Source organism: Ostrinia furnacalis, unplaced genomic scaffold, assembly GCF_004193835.3.
Source record: "Ostrinia furnacalis isolate ACB-3 unplaced genomic scaffold, ASM419383v2 OfSCF0954, whole genome shotgun sequence".
Lineage (NCBI taxonomy): Eukaryota > Metazoa > Arthropoda > Insecta > Lepidoptera > Crambidae > Ostrinia > Ostrinia furnacalis.
The window spans coordinates 303,054-328,846 of NW_021131193.1; the positions used below are offsets into that span (position 1 = coordinate 303,054).

Here is a 25,793-nt window from a genome sequence, read left to right on the forward strand (position 1 = left end):
TTATGACCCACAATGAAGGACGCTTTACACGTGAAGTAACGTGTGAGGAACGACCTTTATTATCTTCACGAGGTTCTTTTGTTGGATCTTGTCGTTACGATGAATGCTATATTGAAAGAGATTGTAACGGGGTCGAACGGGCGAGTGTTCAAAAAGGTTCGAAAAGGTTTTAAGTTTTCTGCTGCCCTTGGTGAAATGTTTTTCTTTGTTTTTAATTTCAATTTCTATGACACTTCACGAAATTTATAATACTTAGTTACTAGTAAAGAAAGTCTTACTAGTAAATAAGAGTTTATATTCTTCTTTTCTATCCTTTCTTTCTTTTTTGTTGAAAGAGTAGCATGAGCAGTTAATAAAACAATAATGCAGTTGCGGCAGATTTTTGGACATTTACCCGCACCCAAGCAAAGCATAGTTTGTGCCATAGTTACCAGATATACGTAGACATTAATAACATAGTAAACACTCAGAAAAATACTGTTAAATATTTCCAGGCACTCAAATGGGACTCATTACTTAATATCTGCGGGGTTACTCCCTATTACGTTGTCCGTGATTTCGTTTCTAATCACCGTTAAATGTAAACCACCACAAAGGTAAGTTAATACGTGTGCAAACACGGATGTAAGTTCCATTCATTTTATTCCTTGCGATCCTCGTAGAACGTGCGTACATTTGCTTATCGTGAGTATTGCATGTACAGTCACAGAATGAAAAGGTTCGTCAGTTTTCAAATTGATTCCTTCAACGAATCGCGAGCACATAGGTTACCTTTTGAAACTATGTTACAGAATAATCTCGAGTTAGAGAAAATAATCTTTAACTGTTCGTCAGTAAAGTTCAAAATTATTCAGATCAAAGTTGTTTGACGATTTATCTTGTCAAGAAGATTATTATGATTGATAAACTAAAACCTTCTTGTCGGTTCAACCTGCCATTATTATTTCTATTAAACAAAAAAAACTATTGTCAATTGGTCAATGTCATCATTGCATTGCACTGATGGGATAGAAAAATAAACAAGCAAAACCTTATTCGTTAGCAAACGTCATATTTATTTAAATGTTAGCAGCACTGTTTCTTGCACTGTTATGTTGGCAGGTTTGACTCTTACAGTACCTAGTGCAAGCGAAAACCGACACTAAGGTGACGAACCTTTTCATTCCGCGACTGTACATTCGTTACGTTTTTGTTGAATGGTTAACTTAAATAGCAGAAAGTTATGCACGTTTTTAATGGTTTTTTAGCTTCTTAATAGCATTGATAAGCACAATAATTCTAGTTTTAGTCGGACGGAAAGAACCAATACAAAATCGCATAGTGACTGATCCTTGAGAGTTGAGAATCAATTACCTACCTAAGTACATTTTACTGCAAAACATCAAATTCATTTAAAAAAGGAATAAGTGTACAGGAAGGGAGAACAAATTCTAGAGGCTTTCAAAAGTCATATAGCGCTCCTCATACTCATAGTCACGACTCAAAAACTTAAATACATCATAGCTTTGACAGTTCATAGCCATATAAACGTATCCTTCACACCCCACGTGTCTCATAACTCAAGCAGCACTATCAACCGAAATACGTGATATTTTGACTAAAGGGCGACATTACGGTGGGGCCTTAAAGATAAGATCTGTTAAGACCCCTTGTGATTTAAGGCTCCATGCCGACCGTAAAGATTATCGTGCTAATGGATCGCCTAATTAATTATTAAGAACTAGGTTAAGCGTTTAACGCTACCTTAGGTTTTCGCCGTGAGAAAGTTAAATGAATTCGCGATGCGGTTTGTAGGGTTTTAGTGCGTCGTAAAATACTCGTAACATACGAGTTTAATTGGAAAATGTAAGGTAAATAATATGGTCCGGTCATAAAGTGTGTCAAAAGTAAATTATGTTGGTAAGGTAAAGGTTATTTGGAAAACAGCAGGCCTTTTGCTGTATCCTGTGCATTGTCAAACGCAATTATTGCATCTTTACCAATCATTCGAACGTTTGTCCATCTAACACAGTCCATTGCTGAACAAGAGCCCTCGTGGATTTCTACAATGACCGATCCTACGCTATCCGTATTATATCAACGAAAAATCAATCAAATATATTACGATTGCGTTTAATATCTCTAAGACTGCAGAGATAAGAATACCTATTGAAACAATGGGTCTTTGCTTACAGTCTCTTCTTCTATATAATGATAATGATAATGATAATGATAACAAGGAAGGAAGCTTTGTAATCAATCTAACGTCACGAACAAATAGACAAATACCATCTCTACATAGTCATTAGTCTTATGCAGATCTCAAAATGGCTATATCCATTATAGTAGGTATTCAGCTTCATAAATTGTCGTAGTGTCAAATGATTAATCGTGCCTCGGTGACGGCAATATCTTGGCTTTATGACGAACCACAGCCTGGAGAGAACAGCAAGTCATTTTCAATTAGTGTTGTATATTTTGAGTAGGTAGAGAACATACGAGGGAATAGCGGAATTTGAACCTGACAGGTTAACTTGGTTTTTTATACTGTCAATGCAGCAATGCAGTGAAAGGTGTAGAAATTGTGAAATTTCATCTTGACTCCATAAAATGTTGTGGCGTTTAGTAATATACTCGAGTTTTAACAGTATCTAAGTGAACGAAAAAAATACCGATTAGTTACATACTCCCATAACTTGGTTGACATGTAGGTATTTCTCAGCATGGTGAACAGGCTGATCAATTTTAGCTAAAAAATCTAATTATAACACGCAATGCATAAAATTACTTAACATAAAAATATGAGACATGCACATTTTAAAAGACATTGAAATTAGCGAAACATAAAACATCAGAATAACTTCTGACTTTTACGTAATAAATTATATATTTTCAAAAAGCTTTTAACTGCTACGAGCTAAAGAGACATGCTTTATTGTAGCTCTAGTTATTAACGAAGGAAACCATTTTAAAAGTAGTTATGCTTATAACTGTAAATGTGATTTGTTTAAGGAATCTTTACTATTTTTGCCATATGTAGAGATATTAAATAATTTAATAGATTATCTTGAGATGGATTAAGCCTTGAATAAGGCTTTCTGTCGCAAATACGTGTAAGAGGCAATTAAATAACCCTCTTTCTGACGCAGTCGGGTAAATAGCGGATGAAAGCTTGTATGTGAAACCTAAAGCTTTTCAAGATTAAGAAAATTCTTAGTTATATCAGGCAAGAAATAGAGACTGTTTAGAATAAGTTTTTGATCGCAAAAGCGTGTAACACCAGCGGGTAGATTCTAGTCCTTATAACCACATTATTAGACAGTATAAACCTTTTAGCTTAAAAGCAACACGTCACCAACATTTCGGCTCAAATTCCTTTGTCTCTTTGTCGTTTCAAACTCCATTAACACTTATTCTATTCAGGTGTGGCAACTTAAAGACCGTAAAATAGCGTAAGTTATAAAGCGGTGCCACAATGGAAGCAAAGTACGCCACGCTTTGAATACTATTAAAAAACTTTTTACTACCATCTTGAGGCATTTATAGGTGAAGTTTATTGCCGTATTAACATTTATTATATTCAGTGTAAAACAAAAACCTCATATGGCGGGAAACGGATCATTAAGTACGGGAAATATGATATGAGAATGTTATCCAAATGGGTTTTTTTGGTAATTAATTCAATTATACCCTATTATCTGGTTGGAAAAGAGTTCAACACTTTTAAAAGCTATTTTATTGTTATCTAAAGGTATTATTTTGTAACATAATACCACTTTATCTTTAATTCACATTTTACTATGAGTCACCTTCTGTAATTTATACTATAATCCCAATTATTTCAGATAACTTTTCAATTCAATATGACCTAAAATTATTTAGCATCTTATGTAGGCACACAGTCTTTTTACTACGAGATTATTTAATCAGTAATTTAAGAAAATTAGTAACTTAAGTACGTATTAAAATTATTGTCTTTACTCTGGTCTTTAAAATTAAATTATGAAGCTACGCTAGCATCAATAGTGTCCACTATGAACCACTATCTGACATTAAACAGGGTGGCTATACATAAAGTCTTGTCCCGTATTCATCGCTAAGTCTTCCAAGAGGGCGGGCCATATTTCGTGGCGAGTTTAATTCCGTCCTCCACCTGACTCGCGTAATATTGGGCGAGTAAATCATCCAGACGTTTGACCTTTAAGGGAAAAATCGCAAGATAGTTCAGGATCCCGCCCTGGAGAAACTTCACTCATATTTCTTATAAATGGTGAAGCGTCAGGAACGGGGCATCGATTATAACCGGTGCTTTTAGAATCGAAATAGGCGGATCTTGATAAAACGATTTAAAAAGACCACATATCTGAAAAAAATGTTGAATATTTACTCAATTTTATAATCACCCAAGTTATAAAGTTTTGCTATTGTACCTTTATTCACAAACATTACTAAGAGGTCTCACAATGCGCGTGAACGCACAGGGTGACATACGAGTATGAATCAATCCCAGAGCTGTATTCAACGCTGTGCGTTCGATTTGCTACTTCACTTAAGCAAACATCGTTTGTAAATACGGACATTAATTAATTATTTAATCAGTCGGCATCTCTCATTTCAAAATTAATTGACTTTAAAATTAATACTTTAGTTTACTTTACGCGCAGTACAGAGATCATGTTCTAAGAAAATCTAGAGTCGTTTAATCATAAATAAATAGGTACGTTAACTATAAATATTAGAAAAATAATCTCAAGCTAAGAACTGTTTAATTTTATCGTTTCCGTTCCGTCGTTCATAGCATTATGAAAATTAACTGTTTAAAGATGTACAAATTGCGAAACCTGTAATTAAAGGAAACCCGAGGATTCATTTTGAAAGAAAAAGAGCTATTCAGTCGAACAAACAATTGAAGTTTGTTTTTAGCGAATACTAAAAACTGTATGAATGGAAGTTTTAACAAAAGTCGGTTTTGCCATAGTTTGTTTAAAAAGAGAGTGAAATCTGTTAACACATTTTGTACAGCAAAATTGAATATGAAATTCAACCTCGATATAGAGCAAAATAAAAAAATGTTGCTAAATAAATGGATCCAAAACTGATATACGAACTATGAATTTTAAAACAAACTATAAAGGGTTCCTTGTCAGGACTACGGAACCCTAAAAAGGGATTTAAAATTTATTTAATTTCAAGCGGTACTAATAATATTAGGCATTCATCCAGATGTATGCTTCTGTAAGTATGACATAAAATTACAAAATTGCAACTTTGTTAAAACTACAGGATGCATTAATTATAATCATTACAACCTGCCATCTGATTGTTAAGACAATGTTCCTTAACCACTTAGTATTTTCTCCGAACTGCGCCAACTGGCAACTAATCACATTTTTAAAATTTCCCTCATCCGGTAGAAAAAACTGAGGCAAAAGTTTACGCTTTATAAATCCAGAAAATAAACGCACTAACGACTGAAATTGTAACGCAAAACCCCGGGAACTAACGTGCAACTATCATAAAAATATTTTTAAATGCACTCGCAATTAAGTGAGTCGTAAAGTGGGATTTACATCGGTCGACTTTAATCTGCGACTCACGGGATAAGTACGACTTAAGTTCGCTTAGTCCACTGTTGTATTTAGCTTTATTTTTGTTGCGAATGAAAGTAGCTAGTTAGTAGAGGTAGTAAAGTAAGCATTTGTGATTAGATTAAGCATAAGGTCTAGAAAGATGTAGGGTAAACCGACAGTCATTGGACGTTGCCAGTCATTGGACAAAACAACCCTTGAATTTTCTTTACATGAATATTCCTTCAAATACAATGAATATTCCTTCGAAAAAACGCCCTTTTATCTCCATCAGTCGGAATCTCTCAGTTGTTGAAATAGAAATGCTATTTTTAATTCACTACATTACTGGCAGTTTACCCTACATTAGAGCGTGCGAGTGTAAGCCAAATCCTCAAGATGCCTCTGGTTTCAAAATTAGAGAAGGTCGTTCTTTTGCAATGAGACTAAATGACCTGATGATGTTGATTGTCATAGATAAGGACATGCCACATACCTACCTCTTAAAACTGATCTTCCATCGAACTTTGCTAAGTTTTTTTACTTCAAAATAGAACCGTGTAAACAAAACAATAGAGAAACACGTGCAATGCCTAAAATGTAGCGAAAATTACGTGCATTTTTCACATGGAAGCGGTCTTCATAAAGACCTCTGCAATGTTAAAGAATATCTCTCCCACACTCTAGGAATCCCGGTAATTACTAGGGTTCACGAGTTATTCCCCTAAGTGTCAAGTGACAGTGCAATCTACACACTGCAGTCATGTACTTGCTATACATAGTTAATTTAATGTCTGTGTAGATTATAATATAGGCCATAATATTTTACTTGTATCTGAAGTGACATTTGAAAGAGAGAGAATATCATAAAGTTTTTTTAACGAATCATCTTAAAAGCATATTACATTGTCTATTACTACCCAAAATAAAACTTTCGAAGAGTTCATTTGGCCAGTGGAGATACAGTATAAATGATAGTAATTTAAAGACAATATCAACAGATGTACGATTCATTTAGTTATTCATCTTATCATCAGCAAAAAGTAAAAAATTAAAGCTAAAATAAATTATGTTCTAGAACTTCACAGTATATTTTTTATGAATTAAAGTGTAATTTTGGTTCTGACGGACTTCACACAGAGTTACTCGATATTCAAAGGGATTCCAATGCAGTTAAGTGATGAGAAAAGTCTACAAAAATTACACCAATAACCAAAGTAAAACCGGATAATTCTTCAAACATACCTACCTTACTCATGAAAACGTCATAAAGGTATCAGCGTCCCAAATGCCGCAAATCCAGGCCTTATCTGCCCTCTCGTCATTTATTACCGAGAATCATGAAGTGACAGGTTGGTAGGGCTTGTAATCTGAGGGTTTTCTAGGGGACGGAGAAGGCACGGACTGCACATTAAGCTGTTCGGTGTGGTACCTTAAGCAAATGTGTTAAGTGCTGTTTTGCAACGAAATTGTATAGTTTTAGGTGCGTCAACTGCACGGTAAACGATATCGAGTGTCTCAAAGGTTTCCAGTCGTAATATTCGTTGTGCAGTGGAGAAAGCAAAATATAACTCTGTTTTACATTAATACATGAAATAGTAACACTAAAATACAAATGTAATATTTTTCGAATTAGTTAACATGATAAAAGATGGGTTCTTCATACTTTATATCCTCTATTTCACCGCAAGTTTTATTTTTGCTTCAAAAGGTTATATTCTTCTTCAAAATCCCATCCATTTAAACAAAAACTTCTTATTTTTTATTTTATGATCAGATACGAATAATATCTATCCATAATGCTGCTCATATTTTATATTTTTATGCTCAATTCACTTCCTACAATTACAGTTTATGCGTTTTCTTTATCTAGTGAAATTAATCGTAGCGTAAAACACAAGTTACCGCTTTTTGCACGATACTAACTCCAACTACATCACAAGAAACCAATTTAAAAATACGCTTACAAATTAGTTCCACCATAATTTTGTCTTGTGAAAAATTGTTTTTCATGTGGATTTTCTAATTAGTCCGATTCAAGATAAGCAAAAGCTATTTATCGTAGCCTGTTCGCCGTATTGCTTTTAACGTATGCAAGTAATTAATTCAATTTATTAGTGTGCCAAGAAGTTTAATTGAATCTGTACCAGTATTACCTATAAGTAGAGCGGTCTCTTACTCTTTGCTTCAATCGAGTTCTCACCGTGAATTTCCAGTTTGATTAAATTAAATTATTTTTTGATGTTTGTTGTGAAATTGCCCGATGAAATGTCAAAGAATAAAAATAATACAAGTCTTTCATTTCTATTTTTAACACTAGCAGAATAATTATATCATGCGAGAGTAGTTTAAGAAAAAAACTATATCGCTATCGATTTTATAGTTGCGTGCACGGAATTCAAATGGCATCAGCTAACAAACCATTTGTCTTGGTGCTAGGAAATACTTGTACTATGGGAAAAATACACAAAATAACCAATGTTTCGATAATACTTTGGAAGCTCTTGGCCCGCATCCTACCTGATGGAAAGTGATGATAAAGCCAAAGGTGGATGCGAGCCATCGCCCGGAATCCTCAACCACAGAGAAACTGACTATCTTTCCTCTAACTACCGGAACACAACAACCCTGTTAACACTGTTGTTATGAAAAAAGACTTAGGAAGATGGTGGTAGCTAGCCAGTCTTACCACCAACCAAACCGAGCAGAAAAAAATCCACCCACTGGGAATCAAACCCGACCTTTGGGTCTTAAGCAGTTGGTCTTACCACTAGACCGCAGAGGCGGTCTTATTCAAGTAGGTAATTAATTATAACTTTTAGAACTAAAATAGAGATAAACGGATCTGAATGCGACATTTTACTTTTTAGAAGATTTTTAAATTTTTTTGTTCGAGAAACCCGTAGTAGGGCCCGAAGTTGTCCTTTCCGAGAATCTTTCGTTGCATATGAGTTATGTGTCAGGCAAATATTTTAATGCGTTCACCGGCCGCATGATGCATGGCGCGAATAAATAAAAGAGGTCAAGCGTGAACTGATCGAAGAAAGAAAGATCAAGAGCAAAGCTCTATAGTTCTTACGTTATTTAATTATCTGTGGTTACTTATACCTTTTTTTTTCATTTATTAGACAATATTACATTTTATTGCGATAGCAAAGGCCAGAAAGGTTTTTCTGCAATGCTACTTGCGGTCAGTTCTAAATGTTGAAGTCGTCATGACTCTATGTTTTGTTACGTTTTCAGTCCTAAATGGCTGAAATAATTTTGATGAGAGTTGATAAGTATAGAGTTAATTGGACCGTAAAGAATATTTTCTGACTTCTACACAAATTGTGAAATATCATCGTGAAATATTCTTTTATGGAGGAATTTCAATTAGTCTACATTTTTCTACGTTAAAATTAAACTCAAGGGCGAACAATCAAACGAGACCCAGGAGTAGAGTGCTCTAAATATACATTCTTAAGTATTCATACTCTTCTTATACTGATAATACATCTGACTACGGAATCCTAATTTGATGTCTCGAGCCAATACCACCAAGGAGTACCATAAATCATCAGTAATACGTTCTAAATTGCGACTTGTATCTTTAATTAATACAGAAAGAGCGAGAAAATACAATTCTTTTTCTCTTGTGGTCTGGATCAGACCGAAAATTTGACATTTAGGCTGAGTTGCACCATCTTACTTTAACAAACGTCAAAAATCTGCCAAACTCCATACAAAAAAACAACGGTTATTGTTATACTCGTAGTGACGGTTAAAGTAAGTTGATGCAACTCAGATTTAGATTGCCTCAAATCTTCTAAGTAAAATAAAATCTAACAAAAAAATATTTTTCTTGCTTAATGATGTCGTGGTAATAGAACTCAAAAATCTATTTTTTTCCAAGGTCTAAATGCATAATGCTTACATAGCATCCATAATAGGAGCAAAGTATATATAAAACAAAAACATACACTCGAATTCAGAACCTCTTACTTTCGGAGTCGGTTAAAATATGTTTCTCTTTTAAAATACAAAGTTGTTTGTTTTCATATGAAACAATAGCTAACATGCATCTAAAATGTAAAACGCTATATTATTAATATCCTAATTAAGAACTTTGTGATTTTAATTACCACATGCATGCAAGCTGCAAACTAATAAAAACCAAAGTATGCAAAGACACAGAAGGTGTAGAGTCTAATTTAGTACCTACCTACTTTTTCTGAGAGGTAATGTATCCATTTTAGACTAAAAACAATGAACTGACTAGAGTATTTTAAAATAATAAATAATAATAATAAATAAATAAATTTATTTCTATATAAAACTTAGCCTAGATAAGTACACGTTTGGTTACAATAATAATACCTAAATTAAGCAAAATATTTTGCCTGTATCTTAGGTATCTATTTTAAAAGTGCTTACTAAACAATATCAAAATATTAATGACAAACTAAAAACAAATACATTTACTGCTATACTAAAACTTAACAACGAGGTGAGCATTATTTTTACATTGACCTAAATTATGTAATTATTACAAGTTACAGTTTTCTGCGTCTGTGTAAACAAATAACAAGATTGCGAGTTACGTATTCCTGATTCTTACTTTTATAGAGTCAATCTTTGTACAATACCGCAGCGTTAGGCCAAAGTTGACTTTTTAAAACTTACACCGAGACCAGTCTAATAATAGAAATTAATAGAAAACTTGGCAAGTAATCTATTGTTAGCAAATACTTGCCCTTTGAAGTCTTTCTAAATATAAACTTTGATTTAGTTTATGTCAAGAACAAGAATATGATTGAAAATCTTTCGAATTGTTTGCTTTGTCACTCTAAATCTGGCCTCTAAACTCTAAACCTTTATCAAAGTAAGGAATACAAACTATGCAGTAGGCACAATATTCGCGAAAAGTTTTGAGGGTGGGTGGTTATTCTGCAAACTAATCTACTTTGTAAAAACGTTTATCGAAACCCTCATTGTTTACATAGTGAGCATGTTATTATAAGCAGCTTTTGCCGACAAATTATTTTTCAACGGCATGAAATTTGAATGCTGTTTTGAGCCGGTTTTCACAAGTAAGTTTGCAATTCAGTTTAGTGACTTTTCTTAGTACAGTCAGCGTCTAAGAGTTCCTGACATCCAAAGTAGTCAAAAAAGTCTTTGTTACAATAGGAATAAGGTTGTGTTGTCAATTTTTTGGCTACTTTTGCTGTCACGAACTTTTATTTAACGATTTTGTATTTTTTTTTACTGTCGAGGATCTTTTTTATCCAGCCACTGCCAGTCTACATAGCAAAACTCAATACAATGAAGTTAAGTAAATTAATATCGCCAAAGAATTTGACTTAAAGAAATCGTGATAGTTCCACAAAAACGTCACTTACTTGGTTCAACGTTACGGTCGACTTGACATCAATTTGCTCTGTGAATTTTCTTTTATCGTCATTATGATTATGGCGGGCAATATTTTTTGCTGCTTAATATTTTTTGCCAGTGGATACCTAAATACATAGAAGAACATTTTCGAAGCTTCGTAGAAAAATCAAGCTCTCGTGCAAATCGAGTTTGAGAGCAATTTTTTTAATTTACAAGTACAAACAAATAATTCGAGCAAATTCAGCCTTTGAGCGGTTAACAATTCAGTGATTTATTTACGAAAAATATCCTCATAATGTAGATAAATATAAAAAAAAACACTATGCCATTTTCTCATCCGGGTCACATCGTTCGTTTCAGCTAAAATGACGTCCACTGCTGGACAAAGGCCTCCCTTATTTTTACAAACAATGAGCGTTTCCTTATTTCCACAACGACCGGTCCTGCACTGTCTACATCCAGATATTTCCCCTGATCGTTGGTCCACCCAGTGGGAGGACTGCCCGGGGTGCGATGGTGAGGGACCTCCTCGTGGTGCACCAAAAAAAAAAAAAAAAAAAAAAAAAAGTGGGAGGACTGCCCACACTATGTTTTCCGGCCCGTGGTCGCCACACGAGAACTTTTCTGACCCAACGCCATCATCAGTACCCTACCATCTATGTACTCTACCCACTGCCACGGCTAATTACAAAATATCTACCTGATAATTCCAGTGCGTAATAGTGTCGTGCGTCTATGTGACCAGAGCCTTATCTCGGTATCCACATTGAAATATTGTAGTTCACAAAAACATTAGTATCACGCTAGGCGTCGCTGCGAAGTCATTGTTCTCTGTCACACGTCGTATGCAACACTGCAGTTTGCAAGTTTGCAGCAATCGCTTACTGTAACGTTCTGTAACGGATTGCACGCGTTCCGCTGGTACGCTAATGACGTCATTTGTTGTTTCATTCTTAACGCCCAATCGTGAAATGTGGGGATATTTGTTATAAAGTTTGAATACATACACTGCTGGACAAAGGGAGGCCTTTGTCCAGCAGTGGACGTCAAGGACTTCCACGACGACCGGTCCTGGGCTGCCCGTATCCGGGTACTTCCCGCGAGCTTCACTAGATCGTCGGTCCATCTAGTGAAGGCATGTCCACACAACGTCTGGTCGCCACTTGAGAACTTATCTGCCCCAACGGCCATCAACTCTACGCCCACTCCACTTGAGTTTAGCAATTTCGTATGTAATTATATTGTGCCATCCTATAAGTTTGCTCAAGAGCTTTGGGGCACGTTAAGCTTCTTCAGTTCTTCAGTTGCCAGAGTGGTCGTGGGCGTCACACCCGGTCCTGTGGCAAGCCTTACAATCCGTCGCCATTCTTCCCGCACTGCAGCCTTTCTTGTGCACTCGTGAAGTGGACCATTGATTGACGTTAAGGTATCAGTTCGATTTATTGTGTCAGGACAGTTCATTAAGACTACACATTATTGTTGCTCTTCTATAGTTAGAATAGAATTGGCTATTTAACCTACTCATACATTTACTCCTGATGCAACAATTGATGAGCCGACGCAGAATAAAGATCATTTAAATCTTGATACCACACCAGTGTTTAATTTCACTCTTCGGCCACAAAGATAGAGTCCACAATCATTTGATCCGGCATATCGATGACCGTGCTATCGTCGAACAATTAATGTTGATTTGGTATCCGTTATTTGATTTGTATCTCGGTGTAACTGTACGTGAGACTATGGGAATTGCGCCAATTAGATCGCTAGACTATAGCACGGGATTGGTCGATCGACCGATCGGCGATAGGCCATCGCGTTAAAACAAAACAATGCCGATAAATTGGTGTGTGTGTGGGCTGTAATGGCTGATGGTTGAATGTCAAGCAAAAAGCCTATGGCATTACGTTTAGCTGCTTGTAAGGCTCCTTTATGTCGCTGCTTTAGTCAATTAGGAATGTTGATGTGTTAACATTTACCTCAATTGAAATTAAAGCTCTGAAATACTTTAATTTATACAAAAATAAATTAAAAAGCACATAAACACGGCCCACAACTTATACAGCTCTATGCTCAATTGTTTCAAACAATTCAATTCATAGTGCTTTTGAATACTCTCTTAGTTCGGAGGTTTAAAACATCCCAAGGGAAAAATGTCTTTCCACAATAATGATTATGATAGTAGAAGCAACCGTTCTGCTAACGATAGTTGTGGGTAGTTAGCCGGGGCTAATGACTGTTGTCAAAACACACATTTCATAATGTTCAAAGTTTAGTCTTTTATAAGCGGTAGCGGTAACGAGAACGGTTGAGGTTATTCATAAAATCACGTGACCAAGAGCAAGACATTCTTAAGACTCGTACACAGAGTGGCCTTCTTTTGTCATGAGTGTTTCAACTATGTTTTATGTAAAAGCAAAACCTATCAAATTAAAGAATCAGTGACAATTAAGATAGCATGAGAAATATCTGTTTAATAAACTCCAGAAATATAAAAACTAAAAAATAAATAAATAATTATGACAGTGTTATTCATGTGGTATAATTCCAACTCACCTAAAACATCTTAATATTAAGCGTATTTTAAGGCTCAATCGAGTTATGCTGAATGATTTTTATTTTCAGACAGCCCTGTTGATTTGATTCTGAAAAATCATAGGATCAAAGACCAATAAATGTAGAGCGTTTGAGTTGCCCGCTACCGCTTATGTTACATCGAACCTGGTATAAGACGATCAATGGTAGGTAACGATACTACCTTCCGTGTGTAGTGCGATAAGAATGTTAATTATTGTTATGGGCAATGCTACTCTAAATACGCTCTTAAGTGTACTTACTTAGAGGTGCTACTTGTAGTCCTCGAAAGTCCAGTGGTTAGAATTTGGACACTATCAACCTCAGGCTTTCTCGGTTTGATTTCTAGGTGACGACATTCATTTACTACTTTCTTACGATTATGTGTTTAAACATTATACACAAAGTTAAACCTTTTTATGAACATACAAGTATTGCTTTTGTTGAATACTTTTTTTTACTAATGGTTGTATTTATTTACAATTAAAGGATTGAATATACAATTAATTAATACTTACAAAGTAATTCCCAGAAAAATATGGAACATTAAACAAACTTTTGACTTCGTAAGGTTGGTAAATAAATTACAAACTATTAATTTAATTGTTATAATATCAATTGACATAATATTTAAAGTATTTTTGTTTATTTCTATAAAATTTTCTGCCTTATTAAAATGTAAAGTTATTACTATCATGTTATTTTAACCTTAATTAAAGATAATTTTGAAATTCCGACTAAAAGCTTGAAAATAAGCTTTGTCGAGTGTTTCCGAGAATTTTCTTTGGCTTTAAGCAGATAATTCCTCGAACATCAGTTTTACTGAGTTTGTACAAATACAGCACTAGAGTTTTCTGTTTTTACAAAAACCCACACAAAATAAATTATAATTAATCTTTCTCTTATAACTGTTTTCGTAAAACTAATTTTATGGGATTTAGGGATTAGTCACAAAGTATTTTTTTGTTATTTGTGATGATGTAGGTACTTAAATAAAATACACAAGGCAATGCGGGAGGCTGGTGCCTGGATGCGAGCGGCGCAGGACCGGTCTTTGTGGAAATCCTTGGGGGAGGCCTTTGTCCAGCAGTGGACGTCTTTGGGCTGAAACGAACGAATGACCATTTTAGAAAGGAAGACCTTTTTATTCAAAATACATTTTACTAAGGAAGACCCTTTTAACTTGCACTTCCAGTGATTGTCTTGCCTGCTTGCATAGAATTTCCTAACCAATATGTCTAAAAGGGTCAAATACTACCGTATCCAACTCAAATACTTACACTACCATGGTGATGCCGTATTTGGTTCAAGGATAGCGAAACCCTAATAAAATTAGGTCATGGGAGGAAAAATAATATGGGAAAAGCTTCATACGAAATTTAGTAGTGCAAAGTAAAAAATACCTGTTATTTTTACCCGACTGCGCAGAAGGAGGGTTATGTTTTTTATAGAATTTCTTTAGTTCGACTACAAAAGATGCCACATTAGCTTCACGTGCTGTTATGGATGTTCATTAATGTCAAATACAAGTTATTCCTCACACCTACTTGGCATTTGACTAAATGAGCTTTTAACAGCATTATTTAGCTCAGGGGTAAACAAAATGTCAATTTAGCTTAATTAGTTTTCGGTGAATCCCATTTGTTGTGAATCAAATGTCAATTCGCTGACTTCAATTACAAATTAGACCGTTATTCAAGCAACATTACCTACGTCAATTCAGCCAAGGTGTTTACGTTTATCAAACGAGTGTGATATGAACCGGGATGGAGTATGGAGAAAGCATCATTTATAATGCGGTTCGTTGATCCCACGTCATTATAGAATGTTCGGTGATCTATGACTGAGTGGCGAACGGGGGCATAGTTGCGCGCGCTTAGGTCAAGTTTAGTTGTAAAGACGAGTCCATAATCGAGTTAGATGCTCGAGCATCGATTAATCGATATGCTTTTAGTATTTTTAGTTCTCCAGGCCCAAAAATGAATACAATCACAAAACTTCAACTCTGATTACTGTTGAAGTTACATTAGAGTTCATGACATAGAACCACATACCTACTAGTTTAAAGCCTCAAGTCTGTTTGAAATGCCTTTCAAGTTTCAAATCGTCTTACGTTTTATGTTGGCGAGGGTTTTCTTAAGTAATTTCATTAGGCACATAAAGATGAAATATCTTCTCGGAATATGATTTTTTAATCACACTTTAACATTAAAACTTTGAAAGGCGCTCATTAATAGCGCTTTACAGCGTCTGTTTTTCTGATATTTTAAAGTAATTTCAACTTCACAAAATTACCTTTAAAACCTACAACACGCAAATTACTTTTGTGACGTAAAATGGTAATAAAACTTTTGCGTGAAGCCTTTTATCAGCGCTATAAAACAGCGTAAAGTATTGCTTTCCTATTAAACTCTATCTGGCTGTATATCAGTACGCGAGCTGTCGCTTATACGATATACAACGGATTGATATTTAAGGGGGGAGTTTTATCGTGCTTTTGAACTGAGTCTATCTCTGTTTGTGTCCCGGATTCGAATCCTATAGCTGACAAAATGTAAGGGTGATGGATGAGCTAGACTAGGAGTGACTCAAATGTGTGTTTTTCTAAAATATTGTGTGAATAAAAGCATCCTACGATTTTGTTTAAAGTACTTATAAAAATTGTCATAGTCTAAAAAAATCCCACAATATTTTGGGAATGGAGTAGCTGTCTCCATCGCTTAACCCCGTTTTTGCGAAAGTACCTAAATAAAGCTTTTCTGCATAGTCAAGAGATGGCGCAGGCTGTCTATTAAACCACAGTGTAATAATATCAAACATACAAATTCTACAAAAACACTATCGAACTTCACAAAGTTCGATAACATACATTTTAAAATAATATTAAAACTGATGCAACAATGTAATCGGGTCTTTACAAACATGTGTTCAATCAATGCCAAATGTTAGATAGTGACGTTAGTTACACTGATCAACCGTGTGTAAGAAGTCCAATTGTGCCTCTATTTGGATGACCAAACTCAGTACCTACCTATATTTTAAATATTTTGTAATTGTTATTGACTACGTACCTATGTAAGTACATCATCATCATCAAGTCATTAAGTACAACCCTTTTTAATTTGCCAGAGGCAAATGGAGGAGTTGGCCTTCCCCACGCTGGCCTCTACTGGCCAGACGGGTAGGGAAGGCTAGATATTCGCACTTTTTTAAAATATGTATGTGCAAAATCAATAAACGTCTATAAATACTTAAATAAATATTATACTAGGTTCGGAGAATTTGTTTTCTTAAGTGATAATGAGTTCTAAGAAACATGCTTCTTCAAAATATTTACTTACGTCTTACGTCAAAATATGTACATACGTAAGCATATTTGAAAACCACCCTATTCCAAAAATAAGGGACGATAATATTGCTTATTATCAAGTAAACATTTCGTAATTATAATAATAACGAAGTCAGTATCCTGTTACTCGTATGTGTAAAGACAAAAAAGCGTTTGATCCTTTTGAACTGACCAATTTTAACTAGGGTAAATTTCCAGTCATTGGACGCTACCAGTCTTTGGACAAAAAACCCCTTGAACGTCCTTAAAATGAGTATTTCTTCAAATGCACATTGCAACTTAAGGCCTTTTTATTTCCAAACTGGCGGAATCTTTTAGGCTGAGTTGCACCATCTAACTTTGACCGTAACTCTACTATGCGGTGTTTTTGTATGGAGTTTGACAGATTTTTGATGTTTGTCAAAGTTAAAGTAAGATGGTGCAACCCAGCCTTAGTTATTGAAATAGAAACGCTATTTTTAATTCAATAAATAACTGTCCAATAACTCGAGTACATGGCTCTTAAGTGCCAAATAACTGGCAGTTTACCTTACCACAAAAATATTATTTACGAACTACTGAATTTTCACTTAACGCGTCACCTAGCTCACTGAATTTCGGAAACATAATACTAATCTAATATTATTTACGAACTTCTGAATTTTCACTTAACGCGTCACCTAGCTCACTGAATTTCGGAAACATAATCACTAGTAACGGAATTTCCAAACAATTTCCATCATGCGACAACGACATGTCAACTTAAACATGGACCTTATGTAGTTTTAATATGTGCGATTTTCCAACAATAATGGCTGATACGCAGTCGACTGTACTTCGCTCGAAAATTAGTTCTAACAATATTTCACGTTTAAATTTTAATCACAATGTTTGCATCCTTATGCACGTGAAATGCACTGCTGTGACAACCCGCAATTATGGCGCTGAGTGTACTCAACAGCTTTATTATGCATTCAAAAATTACTCCTATTTCCAAGTCATCAAAATTCATTTTGTAACTGTACAAAGTAAGGGAAAGGGTCCTCGCGTGTTGTCCTAATGACATATGGAAATAAATATTTAATTAAAAACAAATTAACAGCTTTGAAATATTTATGTTGGCCGTTTGGGATTTGAACAATATTAATGCTGAAATAAAGGTTCGTTGTCAATGAAATTTATTCCGATTACTTTAGATCGTGTTTTGTGATGATAAAATAAATAAATAATATGTTTGTACCAATGTGTACGATATTTTGCTGTTATTTTAGGTACATCGCTCTGTTATAAAAACTACCTAACTTTGGGTCAGATCAAAAGTACGTGCAATATTAAAGTACACTATTACAAATTAAACAAAGGTACTGTCTAATTTTGTGTGACATTAATTCAGTCAGTGACACGAAAATTTCAACAATGCATTACAAACTTTTATCAGCTTATTTACAATTAACCAGAGCTTTTTGCATTATCCCCCTCAATTAGTTTTATCAATCAGATAACTATTTAATCATTGAATTAACCGGACATTTAACCTTCTAAATTACATCAAATCACGAAGAGGCAAAAAATCTAACGAGTCACGGGCATGCGTAGAGATTTGTTCAACTTTGGTATAGAACTGGACAAGGGCTTGTAAGAATCTATAACAGATGGTTCAGTATATTAATTTAAGTTGTTTTCTTCGTTCGTTTCAGCCGAAAGACGTCCACTGCTGGACAAAGGCCTACCGCAAGTACATCCATAACGACCGGTCCTATGCCGCTCGCATCCAGGCACCTCCCGCGACCTTCACCAGATCGTCGGTCCACCTAGTGGGCCTGCTCACACTACGTCTCCGGCCCGTGGTCGCCCCTAGAGAACTTTTCTGCCCTAACGGCCATCATTCCCACATAAAATAACATAATGTGTGAAAACAACCCCCGAAAGGTTTTTCCTCCAGTTAGTATTATGCATGTACGAGCATGAACGTGTTCTAGAAAAATCTTTGATGTTCTACAAACGGTTTTCGCCTTTGACACGCGAAATCCTAAAAAGTTCGTTTCTTTTTTGTGCCCACGCACACCGCATGTACAAATTGAAATTGGGAGATATACCTACTGACGAAATAATATAACACGTATAAAGTAGGTTTGCATCGCATGATAAATTACCAAGTAATATTAACACGATCTTTTCAATATACATCTTTTAGTAATTGCGTTTTATTTGACAATAGAAATTTGGAATACGGCTTTAAAAGATCGAATTAATGATGTCATCAGCTTCTTGAGTCTTTCAAGAATGCTTCCCTTTTCGTTTCAACCGAATTTCGTCAGTGCACCAAATGGGAAGAAGAATTGAGAAGGCAATTTGTTAAATTACATGCACCTAAGAGTAATGTAGATGTGAATCTACCGTATCCATGAGCTATTATGCTCGTGGAACTGTTTTGAACTTGTAAATATCATTGGTATAAGAAGACATTCCGTGAATTCCGTCTCTGATGTAGGAGTGAAATTAAACGAAATCTTTTATGTGATTGTTTATCTAAGAAATAAAAATAACAAAACCTTACCCTGATTAAAATCCCAAGTTTATTTGGCTTGTTGAAATGAGAGTCACTTACACCTACAACTATGAATACACCTTAAACCTACAGAGGAATTTATGAGTTAAAATTTTGAGTTTAAATTATTTCTAATTGAACTCGTTTTACTTTATAAAATCGCATAAAAACCTATTGACCTAAATATGCTTAATTTAAATACCGAATATCTGTTTAGTGGTAATCACATTCATATGTAATAAAATTTATATACCTACATCATGTCACAGGAAATATCTTATTACCTTTATTTTTCTGTCTTAAACTTTTTTTGCGAGTTCACAACCAAAACACAGTGTAAAAGAAAAAAAGAAAATGCCATTTACGTTTTAAATCTGCAAGCGGTTTCTGTCGTACCTCTATATAAAAACAAAACGTAGCGTTAACATAATAGTAATACTTCTATCTCATTCTTCCTTATTCAATAATCAGGTCCTCAACTGGCACGTGGTGGAAGAAGTGCTTGATGGAGTCTATCACCTCCCCTGTTATAGCTTTGATGATGGGAGGGCCCACCTCCTTGACGATCTCGTTCGCACTCTCTCCGAGAGATTCTCTTATGGCTTCAGCTGAAATATTAAAAATAATGGTACTAATTGAAATATTATTCAGAGAAATAGGGCAAGTTTCATCGATTCTTGATAAAGTTCAAGATATTTCTGATAAAATAGCGCTATTTGATAAAATATAAACTGCTGATTATGTCGCTATGAAACATACTGTTATAGCATTCTCGGTCTAAGTGGTAGGTAGACCTGGTGTCTTAATTTAAAGATCTTAATCCATCTCAAGCACCAGTCTTCGCAATAAGTAATTTTGTAAAATTTTGATTAAATCCTATCCAACCAAAAGTGGTAGGTGATCTGAAAAATAAGTTATAATAACCTAAAAGTAACAAGCCGGTCCGTGGGTTAGTATTCTATAACGACACCAAAAGAATCAAACTATGCATTGATTTAATTATACATATTACGCAACAAGCTCGATCTTTTATCTCCTCTTGTTGTATTTGTTATTGTGATATTTAGAGGCATTTAAAGCCTATGGTCTTGTTGACGCTATCCTAAGTCCAAGAAACCATACTTACTCAGTTTTTCGCTTCCAGCAAACAGGTTAGTTAGCTCAATGTTGGCGCGCTCCTTCAGATCGTAGTTGTAATCCCAGCTGGATATGCCCCAGTGCTTCTTACCGTTTAGTTCTTCTTCTTTGAGTACAGTCTGTACGTTGATAAGGAACTTTTCTGAAAGATAATGGGTTAATTTGTTATGTTTTCATAAAAGTGGAATTCTTTTAACTCATATTTTGTTAATATTAAGTACCAATAGTTGTAGAGACTACAAAGTAAACATCATTTTGTACTAAAATAACACCTATTGCTTCTTCATTAAGTATCACAGTGTTTCAACTTGATTTACCATTGTCTACTCTATATGATAGCAATGGGGACTCTATACAGTCAACGATTGGTAGTACAAGTTGGTACATATCACTTTCCATTTACAAAAAAATATAAGAAATAGGAAGTTCTAACATTTATGATTGTGCTAAGTGCGTTATTAGTCGTATGAATAATACAAAAATATTCTTACTCAAAGAGACAGTCAATTTTCCCTTTCCATCCAGAGGAAGAATGAGGATTTTCCCTTTAATCTCATATTCCCCTTCCACTTTCACCGAACAGAGTAAGCCCACGTCTACTTTAGATTGAACCCGTCTGTAAAAAAAGATCTCTTTTTTTATAAAAAGATAATGTAAAACAAAACAAAAATCAACAAACCTGTTTAGGTTTAAAATATATCTACTTTTTTGGAAGCCTTTAGAAAAATAAACATTGACTTTATAAAAAGCGTGAAAAATGTATGATGAAGATTAAAAGATCAAATTACTGGTACCTACTTCATAGAATGTGTAATTGAATTAGAATTTGTTACGCACGAATGCATACCTATGAGTCGCTATTATGATAGGATTTAATAATATACTTAAATAGTTACCTACATTGCAAAGGTATAGTCTGAAAATATGTTCTTTGTTAAACCACCACCTAACCAACGTTAAATGAAAAAGTCAACAAAAAGGTTTAATAAATAATATTTAATTTTCTCATTAAAATTTTAAACCATACAGTCACTTGAAACTATACAGCGTGAGAAAACAATAAGTGTAAGTAAGTACAAATCTGTCCCCTGTACTGTTCGTACCATAATATGAATTTACATTATTAGAGAAATAGAGAACATTCCAGTTCCAATAATGATCATACAATAAAATAGTAAGTTTTTTTTTTTTTTTNGTAAGATAGCAATGGGGACTCTATACAATCAACGATTGGTAGTACAAGTTGGTACATATCACTTTCCATTTACAAAAAAATATAAGAAATAGGAAGTTCTAACATTTATGATTGTGCTAAGTGCGTTATTAATCGTATGAATAAATAAATATTCTTACTCAAAGAGACAGTCAATTTTCCCTTTCCATCTAGAGGAAGAATGAGGATTTTCCCTTTAATCTCATATTCCCCTTCCACTTTCACCGAACAGAGTAAGCCCACGTCGACTTTAGACTGAACCCGCCTGCAAAAAAGATTTCTTTTTAGGGTTCCGTAGTCATGACAAGGAACCCTTATAGTTTCGATATATTGTCAGTCTGTCTGTCTGTCCGAGGTTTTGCTTGGAAATTATTGGCACTAGGGAGCTGTAATTTTGTAGAGGTACTCGTATGTATATTAATCACGCCGACAAAACGGTAAAATAAAATTTTGAATATAACAAAATAAAAATCAAACAAACCTGTTTAGGTAATATACTTTTTTGAAATCCTTTAGAAAAGAAACATCGGGTTTAGAAAAAGCGTGAAAAATGTATGATGAAGATCAAAAGATCAAATTACTGGTATGTATCTACTTTATAAAATGTGGAATTGTTAAAGAATTTGTTACGCACGAATGCGTATGAGTAGGATTTAATAATATGTATACTTAAATAGTTACCTACCTACATTGCTTATAGTCAGAAATGTGGCTTATTCCACTATTCCCCATTGATTTGTTAACGCCAAATTGGAGCTTATAAAGTTAAAAATAAAATCCTAATATAACGGGGAATAGTGAACAAAAAGTTCACTTAGTGGAATAAGCCTGAAATGTTATTTGTACCAACGTTAAATGAAAAAGTCAACAAAAAGGTTTAATAAATAATATTTAATTTTCTCAAAACCATACAGCATGAGAAAACAATAAGTGTGGGTAAGTACTAATTTGTCCACTGTACTGTTCGTACCATAACATGAATTTACATCCTTGGAGAAAGAAAGAACATCCCAATTCCAATAATGACCATACAATAAAATAGTAAGTTGAATGACGTGTTGACAGCTTATAGAAAGTTTGTCAATATTGACTAGCCGCTGCCACTGCCACTACCACTGCCACTACCACTACCGCTGCCACTGCCGCTGCCACTGCCGCTGCCGCTGCCACTGCCGCTGCCACTGCCGCTGCCACTGCCACTGCCGCTGCCACTGCCACTTCCACTACCGCTGCCGCTGCCACTTCCGCTGCCGCTGCCGCTTCCACTGCCGCTGCCGCTGCCGCTGCCTCTTCCGCTAGCACTACGACTATATCCTCACCGTTTAAATCTTTCCTGAACTTTCACAAATATGTATTATAGGACCAAAATTAGCCATCGCCTAAAATAACGGAAGAACCGTTCTCGTGTTTTAGACAAAAGTACCTAATTCATTTTTATTTAATTTTTTATATTTGATACAACTACTTTTCCTGCAGGACCAATGTCAAATTTTGTAAGAAAAATGATTATAATAATTTGTATAAGTTTTCTATACATAATTCTTCATATTCGAAATTCGGTCTCTTGGGAAAAGTTGTTGCATTTGAGCAGAAGAAGCAACAGTTTTTGTTTGATAAAGTACGCAGATTAAACCCTGTTTAAATAGGAAATAAAAACTTACGATATACGTTGGACTTCGCATCCTTTCATTCCTGTGACAACCACGTCTGAGGCTATGAGTTTCAAGTCTGGAGAGCTTCCATCTATCTTGGAGATGGGTAGCGGGTCAAGAGGCTTCATGTCATACTCTGGTAGACCGGCAGCTACGATTGGCACGAGGGCCTGAGCAGAGAGACGCATGCAGTTGACGTCGTCTATTTTGCATTTGGTGATTGAAACTAAGACAGAAATAATAAACAATCTTAACCTTTAATTTGAAAAACACGAAGAGAAACGATGTTTATACTTATTTGTCAACATTTTTATAGGCAAACAAATTACTAATCTTTAGCCGAAAATAAAATAGTATTTTAACGACACTGTAAGCCGTTTAATAGCTATTAATTAATTAGGTACTAAGTAATATTTATGTCGCTATTTGCCATTTGATGATTATGTGCAATAAATTACGTATGTTTATTTTTCAGCTTGCACTATTCATTGAATTAATGCAGTTTTGTATGCAAAAATCGTCATCTCTTGGGTGAGTTTAAAAGAACTATAATCTACCTACTATGTCTAAGAACTTAGCGTTTATCAAATTAGGAATAAAAACATGAATATCTACTTTACCAGCTGATGCTGAACAGGCCACTCCAAGCAAACATAGTAAAATTGCAACTCGCGCGCACATTTTCGGAAACTTTACACAAAAATTATAAAACAACAGACCCACTACAAAAACCGGCAGAACTATGGTCGGCTTCTTGGAGCAAAATTTATATATGGCACAGGGAAATTCATATTGTTTTAATATCAGCTTTATTTGTGCCTTGACCGCGAGCGAGGAGGATCATCTAAGTAGAGGCACAGACCAATCAATTATGGTTTTGATTGACTTGTTTGTAAGGATGACTACTATGTGTATGGCATGCTATACTATGGAATTTTATGTAATGGCAATAAGAGCGTTTATGGAAAAACTTTACAGTTTTTGTATGGTGGCGCCTAGCCTGTACAAAGTAATACAATAGGTATGAACATTGAGTTTGTTACAATGTAAATTCATAAGCATGTTTCAAATGTATTCATTGAGTTTTCTCAATAACTTATTAGATAATGGGCACATGTAGGTAACATACTGCTTATTAACATAACTTGCCATTGAAATCAATATGTTGGTGTTAAAATTTTCCTAGTGGAATATTTGCATTGGATTTCAAATTACTTCTTATCGTTTTAATAGTTTTGGCGCTAATTAATTAGATTTATCAATTATGAACCTACTCGTACGTCAATATGTTGTTCGCGGTACTAAAAAAATCTAATGGTGGATTATTTTTGACGCCACCGCTGTTAGTCAAGCCATGGCCTCTAATCCAAAATATTTTATTATTCAAAGGTACTGACTCATTAAGGTTGCGGAATCAGCGTTGTGTAACAAATAATATAATATAATCTTAATTAATAATATCAAAACAACACAGTATCTTTCCAAGTTTTTTTAGGACGTTAATGTTTTCATTACGTAGGTAAGTATAATATGACGATGAGCACAATGACGTATTATTGTTATTTGATAGTATATTATTGTATGCACCTCATCTTATCTATATTATAAAAGAAAGTCGTGTTAGTTACTCCACTTATAACTCAAGAACGGCTGAACCGATTTAGCTGAAAATTGTCAGGGAGGTAGTTTAGAGCCAGGAGAAGGACATAGGATACTTTTTATCCCGTTCGAAATTAAAAAAAAGTCTGCTTATTTATTGCCATTAAGGCGGAACAAAGTTCGCCGGGTCAGCTAGTAAAATATAAAACACTTTTTTGTATGTTGCAGTAGACGGTTTTAAATGTGGTTTTAAACAATGCGAATTGCGCAAATACGTAATTATTATAAATAGATACTCATTAGATAATTATTATTCACAGTTTTATGATTTATGCGGAAAACACATTAACTTGTAGACTTTTGAGCATTTTAAAAGTTTTTTAGGATACATGTAAAATATGCCAAATATGTTGCCGAGTGCTAAAATCATGTAATACTCGTAATAGCTTACGAATAACATTGAAAAATGGAAGGAACAAATTAAGACACTTTTCGTAACAACAAGTTATTGTTACATAATTAAATTATTTTCAAGTTTTCAAGTCATGCGAATTAAAACTGCGGTAGACAAACTGAATTATTCTGTTCTGGACTTGATAGGCACTTGCCCTTCAAAAATGACAAGCTTACACCTCGTTTCCTAAATAATACTGACTTTAACCAAGTACATAAAAGCTTTATATGTTTGCGCTGATTTGTAAAACCCCAGTCTCCCCTCAATTCGTTGCCATTTACCTACACATCAGGCCGTCGGCCGTCACGCAAACGGCCACGGCACGTGTCAACATGGTCGGAGTTGCAAAACGTTGCTATTTACCAAACT

The 25,793-nt window shown here is 34.7% G+C and overlaps 2 protein-coding genes across 3 annotated transcripts in view; both read right to left on the minus strand.

Moving 5' to 3' along the window:
* The window catches only part of CrebA (Cyclic-AMP response element binding protein A), a 168,585-nt gene that overhangs the window by 32,976 nt on the left and 109,816 nt on the right, over positions 1 to 25,793 (minus strand). The gene's annotated exons all lie outside the window — the stretch shown is intronic.
* LOC114350706 (circadian clock-controlled protein-like) lies at positions 19,182 to 24,195 on the minus strand. Of its 2 annotated transcripts, none has more exons than XM_028301606.1 (5): positions 23,992 to 24,195; positions 23,381 to 23,597; positions 21,860 to 21,984; positions 20,496 to 20,648; positions 19,182 to 19,977 (listed from the first exon to the last, which is right to left on the minus strand). In XM_028301606.1, exons 1-5 carry the CDS (start codon positions 24,050 to 24,052, stop codon positions 19,826 to 19,828), a joined length of 708 nt encoding a protein of 235 aa, XP_028157407.1. In that variant the 5' UTR covers positions 24,053 to 24,195; the 3' UTR covers positions 19,182 to 19,825. The 2 variants fall into 2 exon arrangements, with proteins under 2 accessions (XP_028157407.1, XP_028157406.1); XM_028301605.1 differs by lacking the exon at positions 21,860 to 21,984 and adding an exon at positions 20,998 to 21,122 and having other exon boundaries at positions 19,194 to 19,977; positions 23,992 to 24,188.